The 19,840-nt window shown below is 35.7% G+C and overlaps 2 protein-coding genes across 2 annotated transcripts in view; one reads left to right on the top strand and one right to left on the bottom strand.

The window, feature by feature from the left end:
* Window positions 1-16,541, bottom strand: part of Kdm5 (Lysine demethylase 5) — a 46,720-nt gene extending 30,179 nt beyond the window's left edge. Inside the window, exons 1-6 of the mRNA XM_073089986.1 lie at window positions 16,132-16,541; window positions 10,680-10,757; window positions 9,014-9,152; window positions 7,851-8,020; window positions 3,521-3,734; window positions 2,691-2,851 (exon numbers count right to left, since the gene is read on the bottom strand). Coding sequence (XP_072946087.1) covers window positions 2,691-2,851; window positions 3,521-3,734; window positions 7,851-8,020; window positions 9,014-9,152; window positions 10,680-10,757; window positions 16,132-16,356 — 987 coding nt within the window. The 5' untranslated portion in view covers window positions 16,357-16,541. The remainder of the gene's footprint in view (window positions 1-2,690; window positions 2,852-3,520; window positions 3,735-7,850; window positions 8,021-9,013; window positions 9,153-10,679; window positions 10,758-16,131) is intronic.
* Window positions 16,542-17,403: 862 nt separating this feature from the next.
* The window catches only part of Cals (calsyntenin 1), a 246,814-nt gene continuing 244,377 nt past the window's right edge, over window positions 17,404-19,840 (top strand). Inside the window, exon 1 of the mRNA XM_073089748.1 lies at window positions 17,404-17,664. Within this exon, the coding sequence (XP_072945849.1) occupies window positions 17,580-17,664 (85 nt within the window). The 5' untranslated portion in view covers window positions 17,404-17,579. The remainder of the gene's footprint in view (window positions 17,665-19,840) is intronic.

The raw sequence follows: 19,840 nt of genomic DNA, 5'->3' as shown, positions 1-19,840 counted from the left end.
CTTGTTGAGTTTGTTTAAGTTTTTGTTTCTTGTTAATTTTAACAGTGACATTTGTTTTTTTTTTTCCAAAGTTGAACAATGTATATTTACTACACAATATATCTATCTATTTACAAACTTAAAATCTATATACAATATACACAAAAAATATAATTTAAACAAAAAAAGAAATATTAAAACTTAAATAATTAAATATAAAACAATGAGTCCAAATCACTGCCTCCCGGTAGAGTCCCAAGAATGCTGGCTGCGTTGCCGCGTTGTATGGCCAAACTTATTCTTTGGCCAAAGTACGCACCAGCTCTTGGGTCTCCAGAAACGTCAACCAGACGCGACGACATTTCTTTTAAGAACCGTCGTGCTTTTGGCCCCCACGGACCCAGAGTCTCTACCGCAAACGGCACAAATATGTAGCCATCCCCCAAGGCTGCATATTTGCGCCGCTTCACAGATTCAGCCGCCTCTGCCGCACCTCCTGCATGCGTCGAGGTCACTGAAATATGGGATGGAGCCAGCGTATCCACACAAGTCGCATCGCATGACATTTGTTTGTTTACATTTTGGACACCTAATTATGAATCAGACTACACATACGTAGAACGCACGCACCATTCATCAATTCAATTCATGACGTCATGTCGTATAAAAACTCCTCGCTACCATTAACTACATTTATTTTTTACTTTTCCAATCAAAAATATGTACACGAAACTGTACTAATTTTATTTGTGTATTAATTTTGTGATCTTTCGATAGTTATATCTTTCGTGCTAGCCCTATTTTTATCTAAAAGAAATTAAATTATCATAGTCTTGCAAACTGTATGAAACGAAGCCTATTTTTATATTTTATATAATTTCATCTATAAACATAAATGATTTTAATGCCAATTATCATTAAAAATTGCCAATTGGTACGTTTATTCATTGAAAAAAATTACCTACCTATTATTAAATTCCTAACCAATTTGCCTAAATTGCTTGTGAACTTGTGAGTGAACTAAATGAGTTAAACCTCATTCACTCAGCCTTTGTAACTGAGAATCGAAACTGAGTAATGAGAAATAAGTTCTCAATATGAAAAACATGGACATTGGGAGAATTTTGAAGAAGATTTGACGAGGTTAGACAACACTGAATTAGGCCGTCGGAGGTCACTTACCGGAGTCCTTTGCTGCTTGCGCTGGGGATGCGATGAAGGGAGAATGATAACACGTTAACAAAATGAAGGGTCCACTGCAATAATTATAAATGCCCTTTGGTTTTAATTTAAGATATTTATTTATTTATTTTACACAAACACAGATAGATAAAATGTAAAAAGTGCAAAAAAAGTAATAAATGCTGACACGTTGAAATCTGTATTTTTTCTCTTTTTACAGGCTCTGGGGTCTCATCTGCCCTCTCCTCTGATTTTAGCTGTGTATCATGTGTGATTATTAAAAACTCGTTCATCTTAGGACAGTAAAAGACATTGCTAAGTAGGTAAATAAGATTACCAACTATATATATTTATATCCGAAAGATATACCTACTTAAGAACTGAAATAATTTTGGACATTCATCATTATCGCAATGAACCCTTCAAATGTTAATGAAATAGCGCCGAATTCTAACAACATAATGACCACTTATCATTGTGAAGACGGCTTACATAGGTCAGTTTCACACAAGGCGTTTTTGTTGAATTACCGTCCGTTTTTAACTTCAATCTGTTGTGAACCTAAGTGTTTATATACAGTCTATGTATGCGTATGACTTATGTCCGTTGTTAATACTTAATCTATCCGATGTTGTGCCTAAAGAAATTTTAAATTTGACAATTTATGCACACTATAAATTGTCAAATTTTGATCTATGACGGACATCAAATGGATAGATAAGTTATTAGCAACGAGCATTAGAAATTAAGCTTATATGTTTGGTATTAAAACTAAAATAATCTGATGAATAGGGCAGTTATCGTAAATAGATTATCTTTTCACAGTAATAGTTGTGATTCAGTAGATATACCTAACAGGAAATTCCTGTTATTATTGTGATTTGTGACAGTGTTGAGCACACAGAAGGTATTATTTACATGTATGATTTTGCTCCTAATATTTACAAACACCGTGTTTTTACCTGTTTTGGATTGTGGTAACTCTCTCTTACAGGGTAGCTAATAAATAAGGATAGTTACTCCCTTACAGAGTGCATAAGATATATACATGGTGTTGTTGAAGGCATATCGTGTTTAAGGCGGATAAGGACTTACTTACAGAATGTGTAATAAGATTAATGGTAGCAAATTCTGGTAAAAAATAAATTAATTTTCATTCAATGGTGGTTTCACACCGGGTCACATCTATATACCTCAAAGAGCGTACAACTTTTATCTCTCCCTCACTAAGCATAAAATAAAGGTGGTTACAACTACATATCCCTCAAATAGCATATATACAACTTCTCTATCTATCTCACAGGGTCACACCAGGGCACACCTATATCCCCTCACTAAGCATATCATAAAGGTGGCATCATACCGGTACACCACACTTACATCCTCTCACTAACCATGTAATAAAGGTGGCGCCATACTGGGGCACACCTTCTCCACCTGCATCCTCTAACCAAGCACGTCATAAAGGTGGCATCACACTAGTGCACCACACCTACACCACTAAACATACAATAAAGCTGTTCACTCACCGGGTCGTCGGGGTGCGGCGCGAGTGTAGGCGCGTGCGGCGCGGGCGTCACCGACACCGTCATGTTGCTCATGCGGTGCTCCCTCAGCCGCGTGGAGCGTAGCACGCGAGCGCGAGCGCCGCAGCTGCCCGCCGTCGACATCCACTTGTTCTCGCGGGGACCTGATACAGATACCATTTTAATAATATGTACTATACCACCACGTTTAGTCCAGTTGTCCTAAAACATACGTTTCTACCACCTTCAGTTATCCTATAGTACATATTATTAAACAGAGATCTACAGAGGTCTGTGAGTCGATTTCGTCGGTACCACCGGTATATCTATTTCTGCCTAATAATCGTATTGTCAAGCGCTTCTTGGTTTGAAGGATGTTGTAAGAAAGGCATACTTATCCGAGACGTTCTACTATAGCCCTCAGGAGTAGCAACGCATTCGTAACCTTAGATAGGTCTAATTTTATCTGATGTAATTACAGACTTCTATGAGCGGTAGTAGCCTCTTAGCATCAGGTGGACTGCATGCTCGGTTGCTACTTTTATGTTATAAAAAAAAATGTAACAAGTGGCAGTAAAAAAAAAACAAAAGACTGATGGCACGGTCAAAATTCAATTTTGCATACTATGCTTGGTTTCTGCAGAATTCCAGATGAATGCGATCCCCCTTTTAATACCCAACATCAAACTTTAACAGACTTTAACTTGTCAGTGTCCCACCTTACACTCTTTCAACAACAGAGACGATGACAGATGATCGTTTCGTGAAGGTTGCCTTCCAGGTACCAATTAAAACTATCATCACATCTAAAACAGAGATATAACTCAACTTACTCCGCCTAGTCTCTCCGGGTTCCTCCTTAATCGGTGTCTTCTTCTCATCGAAGCCAGACATCGCGCCCTCCGACTGGCTCCCCTCGGCGGCTTCGGGCTCCGAGCTCTTATACCTGCGCGCGGGGGGCGGAGTCGCCGCGGGAGGCTTGCTTGAGGACCGACTCCGGGCGCCGTTGTTCTTCTCTGGTGTCTGCTCGCCTTTCACTTCGATTTTCTGGAAGTTTATGGTAAAATTGATATTGATGATGATATTGGATTGATTATTATGTGTCACTTCTATAGTCGTCACAATTTAATAGGCCCATTTTGACACATGCCATCGCTAGGCTCTAAGCATGTGCCATACAAATGGATAACCAGAGAAACCGATTTTTCCGACAAATCGATTACAGCCTTATATCGTATTGTATAGATTACTTACTTAATATTTTGTAAACAGAATATTTATTAAATATTTTTCTAAATCATCTAATTGTTTAATAAAAAGATGTCAAGAAAATAAAGTCTAGTGTAATTTAAAAATTTAATAATGTTTAGAAGAATAAATAAAGTATCGCTCGTAAACTGTATTGTTTTTTCGTTTTATCATTCACTAAGAAACAAAGTCTTGATTATTTTATTGTTGTTATGATGAAAAAGGGATAAATAATTAGTTATTGGTAATTCTAAGTTTCGATTATGAGAAAGTTAATCGATTATGGTTTCTTTCTAATGCTTTGAAGCCGCAAGCTCTAGCCATCACGTGGTCGTAAACTGCCTACTAAAAAGTTAGTTTAAGACATTAATGATATGATAATGGGCCTATTAAATTGTGACGACTATAATAATGTACATTTGTATGTACCACAACCATTATCTATTTAGTTTAAATAAAAGTCTGTTAGTCTGTTTTTACAATATTATATTTTAGAAGTTACATTTCTTTTGGCACGTTTGGGAGAAATTATAAGTACGAAATATCACATCGATATCTAAAATCGACAATTATTACCGAATATCTAAGTAATTGAAACTTTGAGTTATTTGAGTCACATGACTTAAAAGTTTTGTATTGCCAGTATAGATGATATTGGCTACAGTAATGGTTGCCACAAACAATTATTTGATTTAATATTATTGACATTTATCTATGAGTTCTTCAGAAAGATAAAACCTACCTCTTCACACTAAAATCTGTATAACATTTCATTTCACAGCAAGTGATCTAATAAAAAGTCTTCAAGCTAGCACTAGCCAATCCTCGAAAAAAACATTAAAGGCAAGCGCGAAAAATTCAATTGAATAAAAAAAAAGTTGATTCAAAAACAAAATAGCCGCGCCACGGTCGAATTCTCAAAACTGCCCGCTGCTCAACGATAGCCAAAACAAAAACAAACGAAAAACATTTCGTCCGTTTCAACTGCAACGAAATGAACCTACGAACGCGAAATCCAATATCCGGCCGTTTTTACACTGAATTCTATATTTACACCGTGCTGACCCGGGCGTGGGGTGAAATCAATAATTCATTCAATTTCAAACCAGCCTTTTCTTGGAGAATTTTTGATTGCAAATGTATGATGTGCTTATGCGACTCTTTCAATTTGGATTTATAACTCTTTTGAAGGTGGTGGGACCCTTTGTGTTTCGACTTCGGCGGCACCACCGCCACACGTATTTATGCCTATTAACAGTAGTGTTAAGCGCTGCTGTGTTCTAGTTTGAAGGGTATAGAAATTCCAGCTTAGTCGTCAGGGGTAGCGGCGCACCTGTGGCCGGAGGTATATCTAATCCTATCTGGGGTTGATTACAAATGTCTATAGGCGGCAGTGACCACTTACCATCAGATAAACTGCATGCTCGTTTGCTACTTCTATTTTAAATCGGAGTCTTAGTATTTTGATAGTTTTATCCTTTTTAACACGCTTTTATTAGCTTGGGTTGTATGTATGTAACTATGTAACGGAATCTTTGAACCCGATTTCTATCCACTTTGAACGTTCAGTTTAATTCAAAATTTTGAAGAATTATCAAAAACCGAAGACAATACACGATTTTAATAATTTTCTACCATTGTCCTTATCAACATCCTCAGGGTTAACGAATTCCGAGGCGAGATTGTTCGAGCGCCTTAGAGAAAGTTCATCACAAAGTTACTAGATCGCACCAATATTGCTTTTTAGTTTCAATAACTGTTATAGCGTGTCTTTCTAGTTTTTTTAAACTATATTTATTAACTTATAAACTAAATTTAAATTAATTAATAATTGAGTGTAAAAGAAACTTATGCATGGATTTTGATACGGTAGGTATATATTATCACGGTATAATTACGGAAAGACGAACAAATTAAGTAAAGATATGATTTCATTTAATTACGAAAGAGCTGGTTAAATAAAATGAAAGCCACAGAGAATTAAGTTGGAATGCCTCGATTGGAATACCTTTTGCGAAAACCATCAGACTAAACAAAGCAGCGCTTAACACTAGAGTCAAGCCACGAAAAGTACGAAATAGAACTGTAGTAAAGCTAGGTAGGCCCGCTCCTACCAGAATCTGGTTACGGTATCCCTGCCTGTCATAAAAGGCGACTCAACAGGGCCTTTAGGGGTTGCGGACAACAAGAGTGGGAGCTCGAACCGCCCAGCCAGCGACCCCGGGAAGGACGGCGGTTTGTATGGTCACATACGCTGTAATCACTACATTATATGAAACGACCGTAATTTTCTTTGCTTCCCCCAGAACAGAGCCCCATCGGGTTATCGCGCTTGGAGGACTCCGGTTGTGTTCCGTCAGAGATCCCGGAGTTCTCCACCAAGGCTTGAGGACGGCTACCGGGGGATTTTAGCGCGATAAAAATCCCACATAACCCGGCATCGCTACCACGTCGTCGGGTACCTTTTGAAGGTTTCCCCCTCGTGAACACAAAAAGGTAGACCTGCCCCTAGCCTATATTTAAACTGAACCTATACCAGTACTCTAAGTGAGTAACAAATTCAAATTAATTTAGACCTTGTCAGCATTGATGCATAGGTACACTAGGTACATGTAATTTAGGGCGCTGATTAAATTAGTCGTTCTAAGACCTGACGCTAACGGGTCACAACCTGACCTGGTAACACGTATTGGTCTACCGCTAAGGGTGATAACACACGATACCGCTTACGTGGCATCAATAATAGTGGTTGAAACACTGTCTTGGGTCCGAGGTTCGAATCTCAGGCCTGTCTGAAGCCTTTGATTTTTACCATTCTATAAAAGCGTGGTTTTAGATGTTTAACAATAATTTTAGTTCTTAAAAATTAAATGTAACTTGCTGTAACAGCGAAGAAAAACATCGTATAGAAACACACATAACCAAGAGTTCTTAAAAAGAATCTCAAAGGTGTGAGGTGTCGGTGTAAAATCTGCCAATTCGCACTTGGCCATGTGAAGGCACATGTGAAGGTGGTAGAACCCTTTGTGACTCCGGTGGCACCACCGTCGGAGTCGAGTAAAAAAAAACTTGGCCAGCACGGTAGACTATGGAACAATAACGCTCACATACAAGGGAGACCCAAGCCCAGTGGGACAGTAATGGGTTGACAACAAGTGACACTTTACTTGTGCCGTCGTATGTAACAGCCCTAAAAACCATATAACATAGCATATAGCATGGGGTGTTGTTCAATAGAATTCCCACTTTTTGTTTATGCAAGAGTTTTTGTTTTATGTCATAGAAGAGTTGAATGTTTTGTTCTTTTGAGCTTTGTTCGTATAAATATTGGCCGAAATATAGAGGAATTTTGTGTTTTTCACGTCACTTTTTTAATTTTACTCACAACATAGTCCACAGTCCTGGCCTAATATCTGACATTGTTAAGAACTTGGCGAAGCTTGAGTTTTCTTAAAAAAACATTTCACTTTTACGTAAATAACTTCGTAAAATCAAAATACATGCCTTGGGATCGAATCCTAAGCTGTGGTGAACCCTTCGTGTGTGTTCTACTTGCATTTCGCTTATTAATAACTTTCCTTACTTTTTTCCTTAACTTCCAGAAATATAGCTTTGAAGGTGGAAGAACCCTTTGTGGTTCGACTCCGGCGGCACCACCACACATAATTCTGCCTAACAACAGCAGTGTTAAACGCTGCTGTGATCTGGTTTGAAGAGTGTGGTAAGGAAGACGTACTTTTCCGATGCGTCAGCTTTGTCCTCAGGGCTAGCGGCGCATCTGTGGCTGCACTCAGATAGGAATATCTAATCCTATCTGGGGTTGATTACACATGTCCATGGGCGGCAGGAGACACTTATCATCAGGTGGACTGCATTCTCGTCTGCTACTCCTGTATTATAAAAAGATCCACTCACCGTCTCCTTATTGTCTCCAACGGCACCATTGTTCTTGAACACGTCGTAAGGATACAGGATCCTCTCGTAGTGGTTCTTCAGGATGGAGCCGATACCCTTGCCCTGGGGGTGACCCATCCGACGGGCTATCTTCGACCATTTCCGCTCCGCTGAACATACTTCGAAACCACCTATAAATAACAATATTTTTATAATGAAAAATAATTGTTCCATGGTTAATATATTTTTTGAAAATAAAAAATAAATTATTAATAATGTAGCGATATTATAAAACACCCTATATGCAATGTTTACCTAACTTTAAAAATTGACGAAGATAGATCTTCGGTAGAGAGATCAATGGATAGATTGATTATTAATGCCCGTTCATTATACAAAATCCAAAAAAATATCGCCCGTTTTAAAATTAATCTTTACATTTTAAACCAAATATCGAAATTTTGACAATGTCTAGTATGTCCCTAACCTAACCTAAGCAAATTTTGCACACCAAAAATCTAAAATTTTACAAATTGTCATATGTATCCGTATCCTTCAGTTCCAAAACATTAGATAGATTGAATATAAATGACGGGCGTAAAACTATAAAGTTGAATGTCTTTCTACAAAATAAACAATCCATTTCATCGAATTGTTTATTATTATAATGTGAGCAAGTACATAAGACATAGCGCCAAAATTAATTCTGAATCATGCTAATGACCTTTGTACTGATCTCGTATATTCAAATTTAAAACGAAACTGGGGCATCGTTACTACCCAAATTAAATATAAAATTGATTTAAATAAATAAATAAAATTATACCTAACAATAAGGCGGCAGGCTATCTGAATAGTCACCGCCAGTTATGTACAAAATCAGAAGGGCTACATGAAAAGTAACCATATGGACATCTGCATTGCAACATCAGAGGAGTCGCCAATGAATCGTCGGCTGTAAAGGAGAGCTTATTTGCACGTTTTTTTGAAAAGGTCCATGACTTGTTAGTCACTTTACAGCCTTAAGGAGTGAACTTTTTTTTCCAAGAGCTCAGGTATGTAAATAAAGAATTCCTATGCAAAATTTCGTGTTTGTATTTTCACAGCTTTAAACAATTTGTTGTGTATCAAACATTTCTTGCTAGTCACCATTAGTTATACGTCTTTATTGTATTATTTCTTACCAGCTTCCTTGACAATCTTGTGTAGAGCGTACAGATCGAGAGGTTTCCTTTCCACGGTCGGTATCTTCAGCACTGAGCCTTGGAGCTCCCAGAACTTGATTATTTGATCCAGGAAGTTGAGCTTCACTCGAGTTATTGCCTAAAGAAAAAAACAATTTAAAATATGCTATATGATTTGTCCAAATCTAATCAGGTTTGCTCGTCATAAAAATATATTGTTTTTTATAATATGCGAGTAGCAGGCGATGCATGCAGTCCACCTGATGGTGGGACATCTGTAATCAACCCCAGATACGTTTAGATATTTCTACCTTGATCGACCACAGATGCGCCGCTACCTCTGAGGTGTAAGCTGGAACGCCTCAGAAAATTATGTCTCCATTAGTGTTCCATTATATTAGAAAAAATAGGCAGAAATAAGTGCTGCGTTGCGGGGCGGTACGACCAAATCAACTATTAAGAATTTTACCACGTTTGTTACAGTTGGGTGAGTTGGGTTTCAGTTTGTATTTCTATATATATTTATTTCAAATGAATTCTGCCAAATGTTCCATGTTTCCATTGAAAACATTGTGGGTAATACCAATCTGTTGTCCACGTCAATAACGGTCATAACTGTTTTTCTTACTGTAAACTAAGTGCAAAAGGAAAACGCGGCTGAATGAACATTTGTTGTGCGAAACACCTGTCCTGGGAATCGAACCTGAGACAATCTCTAATGGAATAAAATAAAATTAAATCATTATTACTCCATAAATTAGTAGTACTTTTAAAACTTATAATCATAAATATCATAATTATCTGCACTAAGTATGCCAAAAAAAAATTACAGATGATATTTACATGTCAGTAGGGGATTAACTGCCTGAAGCAGACAAAAAAAGAATTAAAAAATGCATTTTTTTCCTTTCACCCCGTGTAGGATTAAAAAAAACAAAAGGAAGAACTAGACAGACACGTCATATCTGTTTATTTATATAGACTATAGTCACGATGGTCTTAAAAAAAAGTTTTAACGCTATCACGAGTCTACGGCTATTACTTCGCGCTATAAAAATATAGCAGAAACTTTTTGCCTCATTGTCATGGGATCCGCTATTGTTTAACTTTTTTATTTTCGTACACGGTGCGACACGCGCCGCGCTTTGATTAAGCTGAAAAAAGCTTATTGACGACGCTTTTTGATATAAATGGAGAAAACTGTACTTAATTTGAAAAGTTGTTATAACTTTTTAGAAATCGATAAATTATTTTTTTGCGAGAATATTTCATAATTTGTTAACTAATGTACTTACAATTTTAGGTGCAAATTGGACTTTCACAATTTAATATGCGGCATTAAAAACTTATCTTTTTTTTACTCCGAATTTTTATAGATCTAGCAAATGAGCATTGCAGTCCATCTAATAGGCATTATCGCATCCTCACATCTGTAATCAACCCCAGATTGAAGTCCTCTAAGGTCGGCTACAGATGCGTAACTACCCTCAAGAACTAAGTTAGAATGCCTCGCATAAATATATCTCCTTTACTTTACAACATATTGTATATTATTCCTAAATATTTGTCAACTAAACGTCTACGACACCGCCATATCGCCTGCATCAAAATGCACGTCATTTGTTCAGGTTGGTCAGTCTCGCTATGCTTGACCAATTCCCCTCACCTCCAGCTCGTTGAGGCGCTGTATCCGAGGCGTGAACCGCAGCCGGTCCACGTCCACCGCGAACGGCGGCTGCCAGTGCTGAAATAAATAAAATATATTAATGCAAACTTCAGTAAACATAAATTAAATAGTTGCAACTCGCTAAAGCTGAAATAAAGTTTTCTTTTAAAGACTAAAGCATGCAAACAAGCATGCAGTCTACCTGACGGTAAGTGGATCACCTCACCATACTTTGCAAAACAGATCACTGCAGCGTTTATCATTGTTGGTGTCATGGGTGATGTAGACAAAAATTGGTGTGACGGTGGTGCCACTGGGGTTGAATCGCAGAGGGTTCTACGATCTGACGGATAGCCTAAATTTTCCACCAGCCGAGAACAAAGATGGTCACAAAAACGCTCTTAAACATATTTAGGCTTTGTGTTATACCTAAATTTTATTTTATAACAAACGAAATGAGAACATTAGTATAGAAGTATTCAAAAGAAATTGCATTAGTAATAATTATATATTAATACTCTGAAAATAATTATATATTAGTACTTGGGAGTGGTCAGTATTCAGCATACTCTGACAATTTCCTCAACCAGAATCTTGGGAATACCCATTTAACATACAATGTGTGATAAAGACCCAATACTCTGATTTGTAAAAACGTTGAGGTTCCTATCAAGTTTTTGATATTGAGGTAAATCCCTAGTGAAACATAAAATATATGATAATGCGTAAGTTAGTTTTAGTTATATTGTAAACTACTATTTCTTATTAATATTCTTGTTCTCAACCCATTACTGTTCCACTTCTGGGCATGTGGGACACTGAATAAGTGAACTATACACATCTTTCAGAACTTTTATGGAAACTCATATGTATGTTGTTTTCTTTCACAGCAAGTGAAAATTAATTTCTAATACTAACATCAAAAAATCAAATCCAAGGTGTACCCAAGGATTTGAATCTTGGACTCCAGATTAAGTACACAAATTTCAACCACTAAGTCACATCAGTATATTAATGTGATAGACATTAATATACTGATGTGGCATTAATTAAACATAGTAAGTACACATGTTGTAATTAACTTTAAGGTCATTACAATGTATCATACTATAACTCTGAATTTAAAAACTAAGCATCATTTCCTTTATATACACATTTATATAGGTATCATAACAAATGCTATCTTTGTTACAATTAAAAAATAATCAACTTAAATATTCTAATATTTATATACCTTTGTCATCCCTTAACAGTCAAAGCTAGACTCAGGTCTCCTTTTTGGTCATGCAGGCCAGGTATGGATTAGTAAACTTAAAAACCATTTATTTAATGTGCTCTCCGGCATGCAGGATTCCTAACAATGTTTTCCTTTACCATTCAAGCCAGTGATAAATTGATTTTGTATAGTTATCGCCAAACTACTAGTCCGCTCTGAAGTTGTTGCAAGCAGGTATAGTCATACAATATGCTATGGTGACGTGATTCATTTCTATATTCAGAGAGAACTAGCAGTTATATATGGACTATATATTACTTTTAAAAACCTGGGAGCATTCCTGGAATTTAAAACCCCAATTGAGAGACAGAGTTTCTGACCACTGGGTTGTCACAGCTTTATGTAACAGTCTTATGTAATATATTTAAATATATTATCATAGGTTGATACATGATGGGGCAATAACATTGACCTCTCGACTATTCAACCTCATGCTATAAAAAGGGCCATAATGGCAGATCAATTCTGAATTACCATGGCAATGGACGATATATAATAAAGCCCATGTTTAATAAAATTTAGCAAAAAAAGGGAAAAGCCATGGATTATACGTGAAAAGGTACACATTTCCAATGAAAATGAATTTGACATGTCTAATCAAGAAGCTTAACAATGGTTGCATTTCTGACTTTTTTTGATATATATTCATCTTAAAACTTCTCAATTTTAATTACATATCGAAGAGCAATGGGTAGTAATAATAAATTGGAGGGGTTAGAATGAGTATGATCCTATGGAGAAGGTGCCCTTGCAACATGTGTTTAAATATTGAAGTTTTTGAGAAATGGCTGATGTACATATGAGGCAACTGTAGGAGTGGTAAACTAGAAACTAGATACTAGATAAAGTCTATGGCTAGCAGTGGCCAACATTAGTATTGTTAGTATGTGTTTTCAGTTGGGTAGAGAGCTCATAATCTCGGTCGCTCATACAAATCCATGTGCAGAAGTACTGGTATTCTTTTTAGAATTAAAATTTATCATTGTAATGTCCTGCAATTGTCCTTTCGAGCTACCAATTTAATTGATCGAGGCCTTGATTGAAAACTCCGCGTTCTACTACTTTTGAGAGTATCCTTAGTTTGTGTGGAGACAGTAATTTGTTAATCTCTTAAGTCTTTGCTGACTATCCTCAACTGCTCAAGAAATGGGGCGACTAGTTTTTCCAAATCATGCTATAAACGTTTTCTAATATCTCGCATATATAGAATACAAGCTCCAAAATTTAACCATAGGAATCTGGTGAAAAATCTTTATCTTTAAAAGCTATCAACTCATACTTTACTTTACTTATCACATCAAGGACTTAACTAATGAAAAAATAGGTTAAGTATGCCAACACATTTTTAAACTGTTGTAAAGTGCTTCAAGAGCCTGACACATAAAACTACAATGATAATGAAACAGGCACAATAGTATTTATGTGCATATGTAACCCACTTGGGTTTTGAATTGAACGAGACTTTATATTCCAGATTTTTTTATCAAAAACGTTTGACTTTGTTTGAGTCTTACTCTTCCAGGAATAATATTTAACGCTAAGATAAGAAAATAGCAAAGACGCTGCATCCTGCACCCTATTTGACTATACTTATCAGCCAATAACTAATATTGTTTATCAAAATTTTGACGACCTGCATGGTGGTGCAGTCACCATACCGGTCTGATAGGGTCCCGGGTTCCCTCCCCGGCCAGACAGATTTTCTTAATGATTATTTTAGGTCTCTAGGTTTTTGTATGTGTTTGTGTATCCTTAGCACCCACGATACAGGGAATCTTAGTGTGAGGCTGTGAGTGTAGAAAGCATTTTATATTAAACAAGCTTTTGCCCGGGGCTTCGCTCGCGTTACAAATATTTTCATTCCCTACTTTATCCCCTTGGGGGTAGAATTGATCAAAATCCTTTCGTAGCAGATGCCTACGCCATAACATCTACCTGCATGCCTAGTCTCAGCCCTATCCGTCCAGTGGTTTGGGCTGTGCGTTGATAGATCACTATGTCAGTTACATTGAGTTACCTTTAACTACCTTTGAGTTTACATATTTACATGTTTTATTATGGTCTAGCACTGCTAAGTCTCTTCGCGGTGAGAAGGATTAGACCATGCCCAAGTGCCATAATCAAGTGTGAATTGCTAGACCTTACACATCCAAGAGAACTATTTTTATTTCAAAGGAACTTTCATGTGAAAATATTCCTCATGATGTTTTCATTACAGTTACAACAAGGGGCAATTAATTTAATAATTTGAAAGAACCGAGCTGGGTGTCTGGGGTTCTATGCCCAAATTCTATTGAGAGACTGAGATTTGATCCTTACTCATTTACAGTGTTGTTCAGCAAATATTTCTACTTATTTAGTCAGTTAACTTAAGAAACACATAATAATGACATTCTCAGACTAATGACCATTCTTATTCATGAAATTAGTAACGGAAACAAAGAAGCCTAATCTTGGTTATAGTTTAAAAGTGAATATATAAGGTTTATTATGATATTAGCGGTCTCTTTGTTGGTCAGATTATGAACTTTAAGAGTTTCATACATACATATTACCCTCGAAGATAATGTTGGAACACTTTATGTAAGTTTCTATACAAAACTATTCAATACAGAATATTGCAACATTTTTTTTTTTTTTTTTTACTTATGTTCTTTATGCAATCTGTTTCTTGAGAACATTCAGCATAGGGTTATGGATTTATATGTTTGACTTGGGGGGCAGTCAGTCCAGCGACGTACGCCCCTTGTGTTTATCAATCCCTATAAATCTCTAGGGGACTTTCTTTTCAGCCTTTTGAATGTTGAGGTGTTATTCATTAAGTGTTTAGTCAGTCTATTTGGATGGCTTTCTATTCTATTCCTGTAGGGTTTCATTGATTGCAACATTTAACATTATAATAAGAAGAGTGTAGATGTGGCAATGATGTTGAATTACGTAGAATTCTATCACCTTTAACTTCCACAAATAATACAATAAAAATTATAATAGATACATCTGTACAGACTTATTTATAGATAGAAGACTTTACTTGACGAGTGAAGAACAAAAATTGACAATACGTTTTATCAGGCATGTTAGTATGAACTTGACAAAAACAATGAATATGTGTCTCACATTATGTTGAAGTCTCTACTTTTGCCGTATGGGCTAAATGGCTTATATTGCATAATTTTTCTCACTTTATCCTTAAAACTTAAACCACAGATATAATTCAAGGGCATTACTAGCAATTTTTTCATATGTAATGAAATCTTCCATGTTTCATACAATAATATTACAGCATTTCGATATCACTAATAAAATTAATTAAACACTTATTTCTGCTGGCATTATAATAAGCAAGTAGACATTATTTTAATCACAATTCAACTATTAAGTCATATTATTCAGACTTATTGTAAGAACTTATTTGAAACTTGAAAAGATAAGTCAATTTGCACTTATCAATCATTCTATGATAATCTTACTTGAGTTTCAGATAGTTTCACTGCACCTACAGTAATAATAGTGACAATTCACCACACTACACTGTCAGCCATATTTAGTTCAAATTTACCCAATTTAGTTTTACATGAATAATAGTCTCATACACTAACAAAAAGACCTATTCACTCACAATTAAGCTGATTTTGTACAAGGATTATCCAAATGAGCTTAACATTGTAATAATTGCATGTGATTACAAAAAAAAACATTACACATCATTGTTTCAAAAATAACTTTTACAAACAAATGTAAGCATTCTAGGGGGTCTGGGAAGAAATTCTTACGAATTTCGCCATAAAAAAGCAGATCACAGTTAACTACGTGAAGAAACTCGCAGTAGTTCTTTTTTATCTAAACTATCGTAGGCCGAGGGCACGAACTACACAAAATGGCAACCAGCCTACTCCAACAATATGCGACTGCATTCGACGACAATTTTGTGCGTTTCGTAAGTGAATATGGGATGGGATGGCATGGTACACATATTATACGATGTTTAGACAAAAAAACTAAAAATTTGATCTCGTGTAACTAAACAAGGCGAGCTGCACGGTTGCATCACAAGATGATCTGAACGTGCAAAATAGGGTTAGAAAATCGTCCTAAGTTCTAATTCGCAACGAAATATCAACTAATTAGGACGAAAACGGTAAAATGCAGCAGTTTGTGACAAAGAGAGTGGCTTACCGCGGGGGGTTTTATCTTGCATATCCCTGACTTCTCAGCGATTGGTCTTATTTTACTGATGTATGCCAGCGGATCCAGGAACTCTTCCGGGGTGGGCTCGAACACCGGGGCCTCCGGGGGCACGGTGAACGAAAAATTGTCTGGTTTCATGGGGGACGCCGAGTCCCCCATATTCACTTGCACATTATTTTCGTCACATTTTCCCATCTTTGAGAAAATTTGCATTTGTTCCACTAAATTTTAAGCACGTTCAACACTAGAACATATCCGATGTTAAGGAATGAATAACGCACGGCCACAAAGAAAGAGAAGCATGAAAATTTGCCTTTCCATAAGGAACCACAACTAGATAATAATTGAAATTATCACCAACAAATAACAGAGTTCACTTGCACGTCCGCCATGCGAAATTGAACTTTCGAAACTCCGGTGTTGCCATACGAAAAATTGTTTCTACTTTTTTTTTCTTTTTTATTAAGACATTTACAAAGTCTGTTAAGTTGATACAAATATAATTTGAAACCTCAAATTAAATCAAAAATAAGTTCAAAATATGCATAAAAATATTACTTACGAAATGTAAAATCTAGGTTACATAAAATAATAATAAAAAATACTTTTCTGTATTTTCACTTACCTTCTTTTACCTAACTTTATTAAATAATGTTTTTTAACCCGAAACTTTACGTATAAACAAAAAAGTAAAAGTAAGATTACGTATGATGCTTCAGAATAATATTTATGTAACTTATCAGTTAAACTTTAAAAATGACAGTCCATAACATTAGTATTTGGAATTATTTTCTAAACATAAGATCACGTAAGTATATATTTTAAGTCAACAGGTAAAAGTAAAGAAAAAATATAACATAATATTATGATTGATATTAAAAAACTATTTAATTAATTCGCAAATAGAAATTATCTTAAAAACTAAATGAAAACCTTGATAGACAAAAAAGTGCATTAAATAGTACTGCGAACAATGCGTCTTCAGAATTAACTATTTAAACTGTGAATTGAAGTTTATTTTTTATTTTTATTGCACAGTTTTGTATTTATAATTTATGTTTAACGAGGGAGAATTAACAATTGTTTTAAAATTGTATAATTTGATCACTAATTCTAGCGTACTATTTTTTTCCCCTTTTAAAAACGTTGCCAAGCATTACAGTGGCCAAAATATAACATCTTGAATAACAATCTTCACAAAGAGCTCAGTCAGTGTTGCAATTACCAAAAATAGGGATTCTAGAAACGGACTTCGTAAATGCGCAGGCTCGGCCGCAATCGATGAACACATCCGTCATCCGCCGCCATTTGCGAAAGAAAGGCCGATCGCTTCTCTGCGGCGCGAGTGTCATCGGGACAACTATGCCGAGTGTATGAAATAAAAAATAGTTATTTTCCATAAAACTGTGAACTCAGTGCGGTCATTTACTGTTAAAATGATTGTGAGATTTTTGAGCGTGCTGTGCGTCGGAGTTTTGGTCGCTTCGGCCCACAACGCCGAAGGAAACACCGACAATGAAGGTAAAAGCACACTTCACGTCCACTTTATTTATTTTGTTTTTATTATCACACCTCGTAGACTTAGAAAATATATTTTTGTGCTATTCCTTCTATATCTCCTTATTTCTATTCCATTTCTTTCTGTATATACGATACTTATTTCGTTTGTAATAAATATAAATAATATTACAGGTAATAAATTGCGGTTTAGTTGTAATTGTTTTTTTTTGGTCGATGATATTTAATGTATTCATCCAAAATAGTATTGGTAGCTGATATTTATTTCTAAAGGTGTACAAGAGTGCAGTTGGTCGGGATAATGGTGTGGGTGTCTCGAACCGGACTGACCACTTCTGTACAATGCCTACAGCACACACGCGTGACCCGTGTGGGCGTGAGGCACTCTGGCTACTTGGAGACATTTCATACACATTATGGTGCTAAATGCATTTAAACTAGATTACTTTGACTGTATTTGGTAATGATTTTAGGTCATTTCCATAGGTCATCATTCTGATGTATCATTTATGAGAAATTGGCGAACTTTCTTCGTTTTTACGACAATTTTTATTTTTTTTGAAATATGAAATTTCTATGCACTCCTAGCAACAAAAGACAGCCTGACTCTCTCCTAACATAACCGAAATGGGAATTAAAAATAATGTCTTAATAGTTGCTTTGTCTGTTTGTCTATTTTTCAAAAATTGTTGGGGGCTAGACCGTGGTAACTAGTAAATTTTTATCTTAATGATTTATAAATTCTAAAATCTTACAACCTAATTTTATAAAATTAGCAATATTACATAAAATTGTTTTGAACATTTTTACTATTTCTACAGTTATCAAATAGCACTAACTTTTAATTTATATGCATATTTCTTAGTAATGTTTTCAAGGCTGCATGTTTTTGCAGGCAACAAAAACAGTCATCATAGTATGAATTTTTTGGATGATATGTACATAATATATATTAATATTTTGCAAAACAATGAAAATATTCTACATACATGATAATAATATTGCGCTTGCTGGTTTAACTATGAAGTCCCATAACTGTTACATCAAACGCACATATTTTGGCAAAAAATAAACCATTTCAAATTAGTTGTTTGAAGAGTCTCATCTCAATCTTGATAACTCCTTTGAGATTTTTTTTATACAATATTAAAGTAAAAAACAAGCATGCAGTCATGATGGTATGTGGTTATAGCCGACCATGGGAATCTATAATCAACCCCGCATAAGATTAGATTCCTACTTGAGATTGAACACATGAGTTGCTACCCCATGAGGACCAAGTTGGAACACTTTGGATAAGTATGTCTCCCTTAACACACTCTTAAGAGTGGAAGACGGTAGCCCTAAATGCAGCTATTAGGCAGAAAGAGGTGTGGTTGTGGCGGCTCTAGACTTGAACCACAGAGGGTTCTCATGTGCCACGTTCCAACCACATTCAATGTTTGATTATTATTGATTATAATGGTCAAGCACCGCAATCAGTAACCAATTAATACCAACAGCATTAGCAACTTTGTGGTAGAAAATTTTCCATACGTAGTAATTTTCTATTGTATTCCGATACAGGTAGAATCATCACATAACCCTTACAATCACTACAAACTAATTCAATTATCATCTTACAAACTGCTTATTCAAAGATTTGTAGCGAATAATACCCTTTCAAGGAAAATTCACAGGAATTACATAAATATATTGCATGGTTACAGGGGTGTGAAATCTGTTGTTTTTATTTATTTCAATGTTTTTCTAAAAGGGGGCAAGATAAGTATGCTTAGACCATGCTTAGACAGGACAGGGATTATGGACATATCTATTTCTAGTGTAAAGCAGTTCTGTATTTCTGTCGAAGAGGTATGGGTATCTGTTGACTTACATATGAGGGGACAATTTTAATACTTAGTAGTGGCATGTGTGGTCAACTTCAGGTAGAAACAATGTTTTATATGAAGTCAGTTATGGATGTCCATAGTCAACAGTTTTGCAACGTTATTTGTTGATATAAATATCTAATAATTAAACAAATATATTCTAAGAAACCCTCAACAAAACTATACCCTGTAGTCGGGAATCAAACTTAAAACTTCAGTTTAGGAATAGAAGTAGCATAACATCTGAACTATAATTATAGTCTTATCATTATTACGAAATTGTAAGTAAACAACGTTATATAACATAT

The sequence above is a fragment of the Epargyreus clarus genome, unplaced genomic scaffold (genome assembly GCF_041222505.1).
Source record: "Epargyreus clarus isolate Ecla_fem2 unplaced genomic scaffold, WU_Ecla_fem_2.2 ptg000031l, whole genome shotgun sequence".
Taxonomy (NCBI): domain Eukaryota; kingdom Metazoa; phylum Arthropoda; class Insecta; order Lepidoptera; family Hesperiidae; genus Epargyreus; species Epargyreus clarus.
Note: the sequence above shows the minus strand (reverse complement) of the source record. Positions and strands in the feature narration are given on the sequence as shown.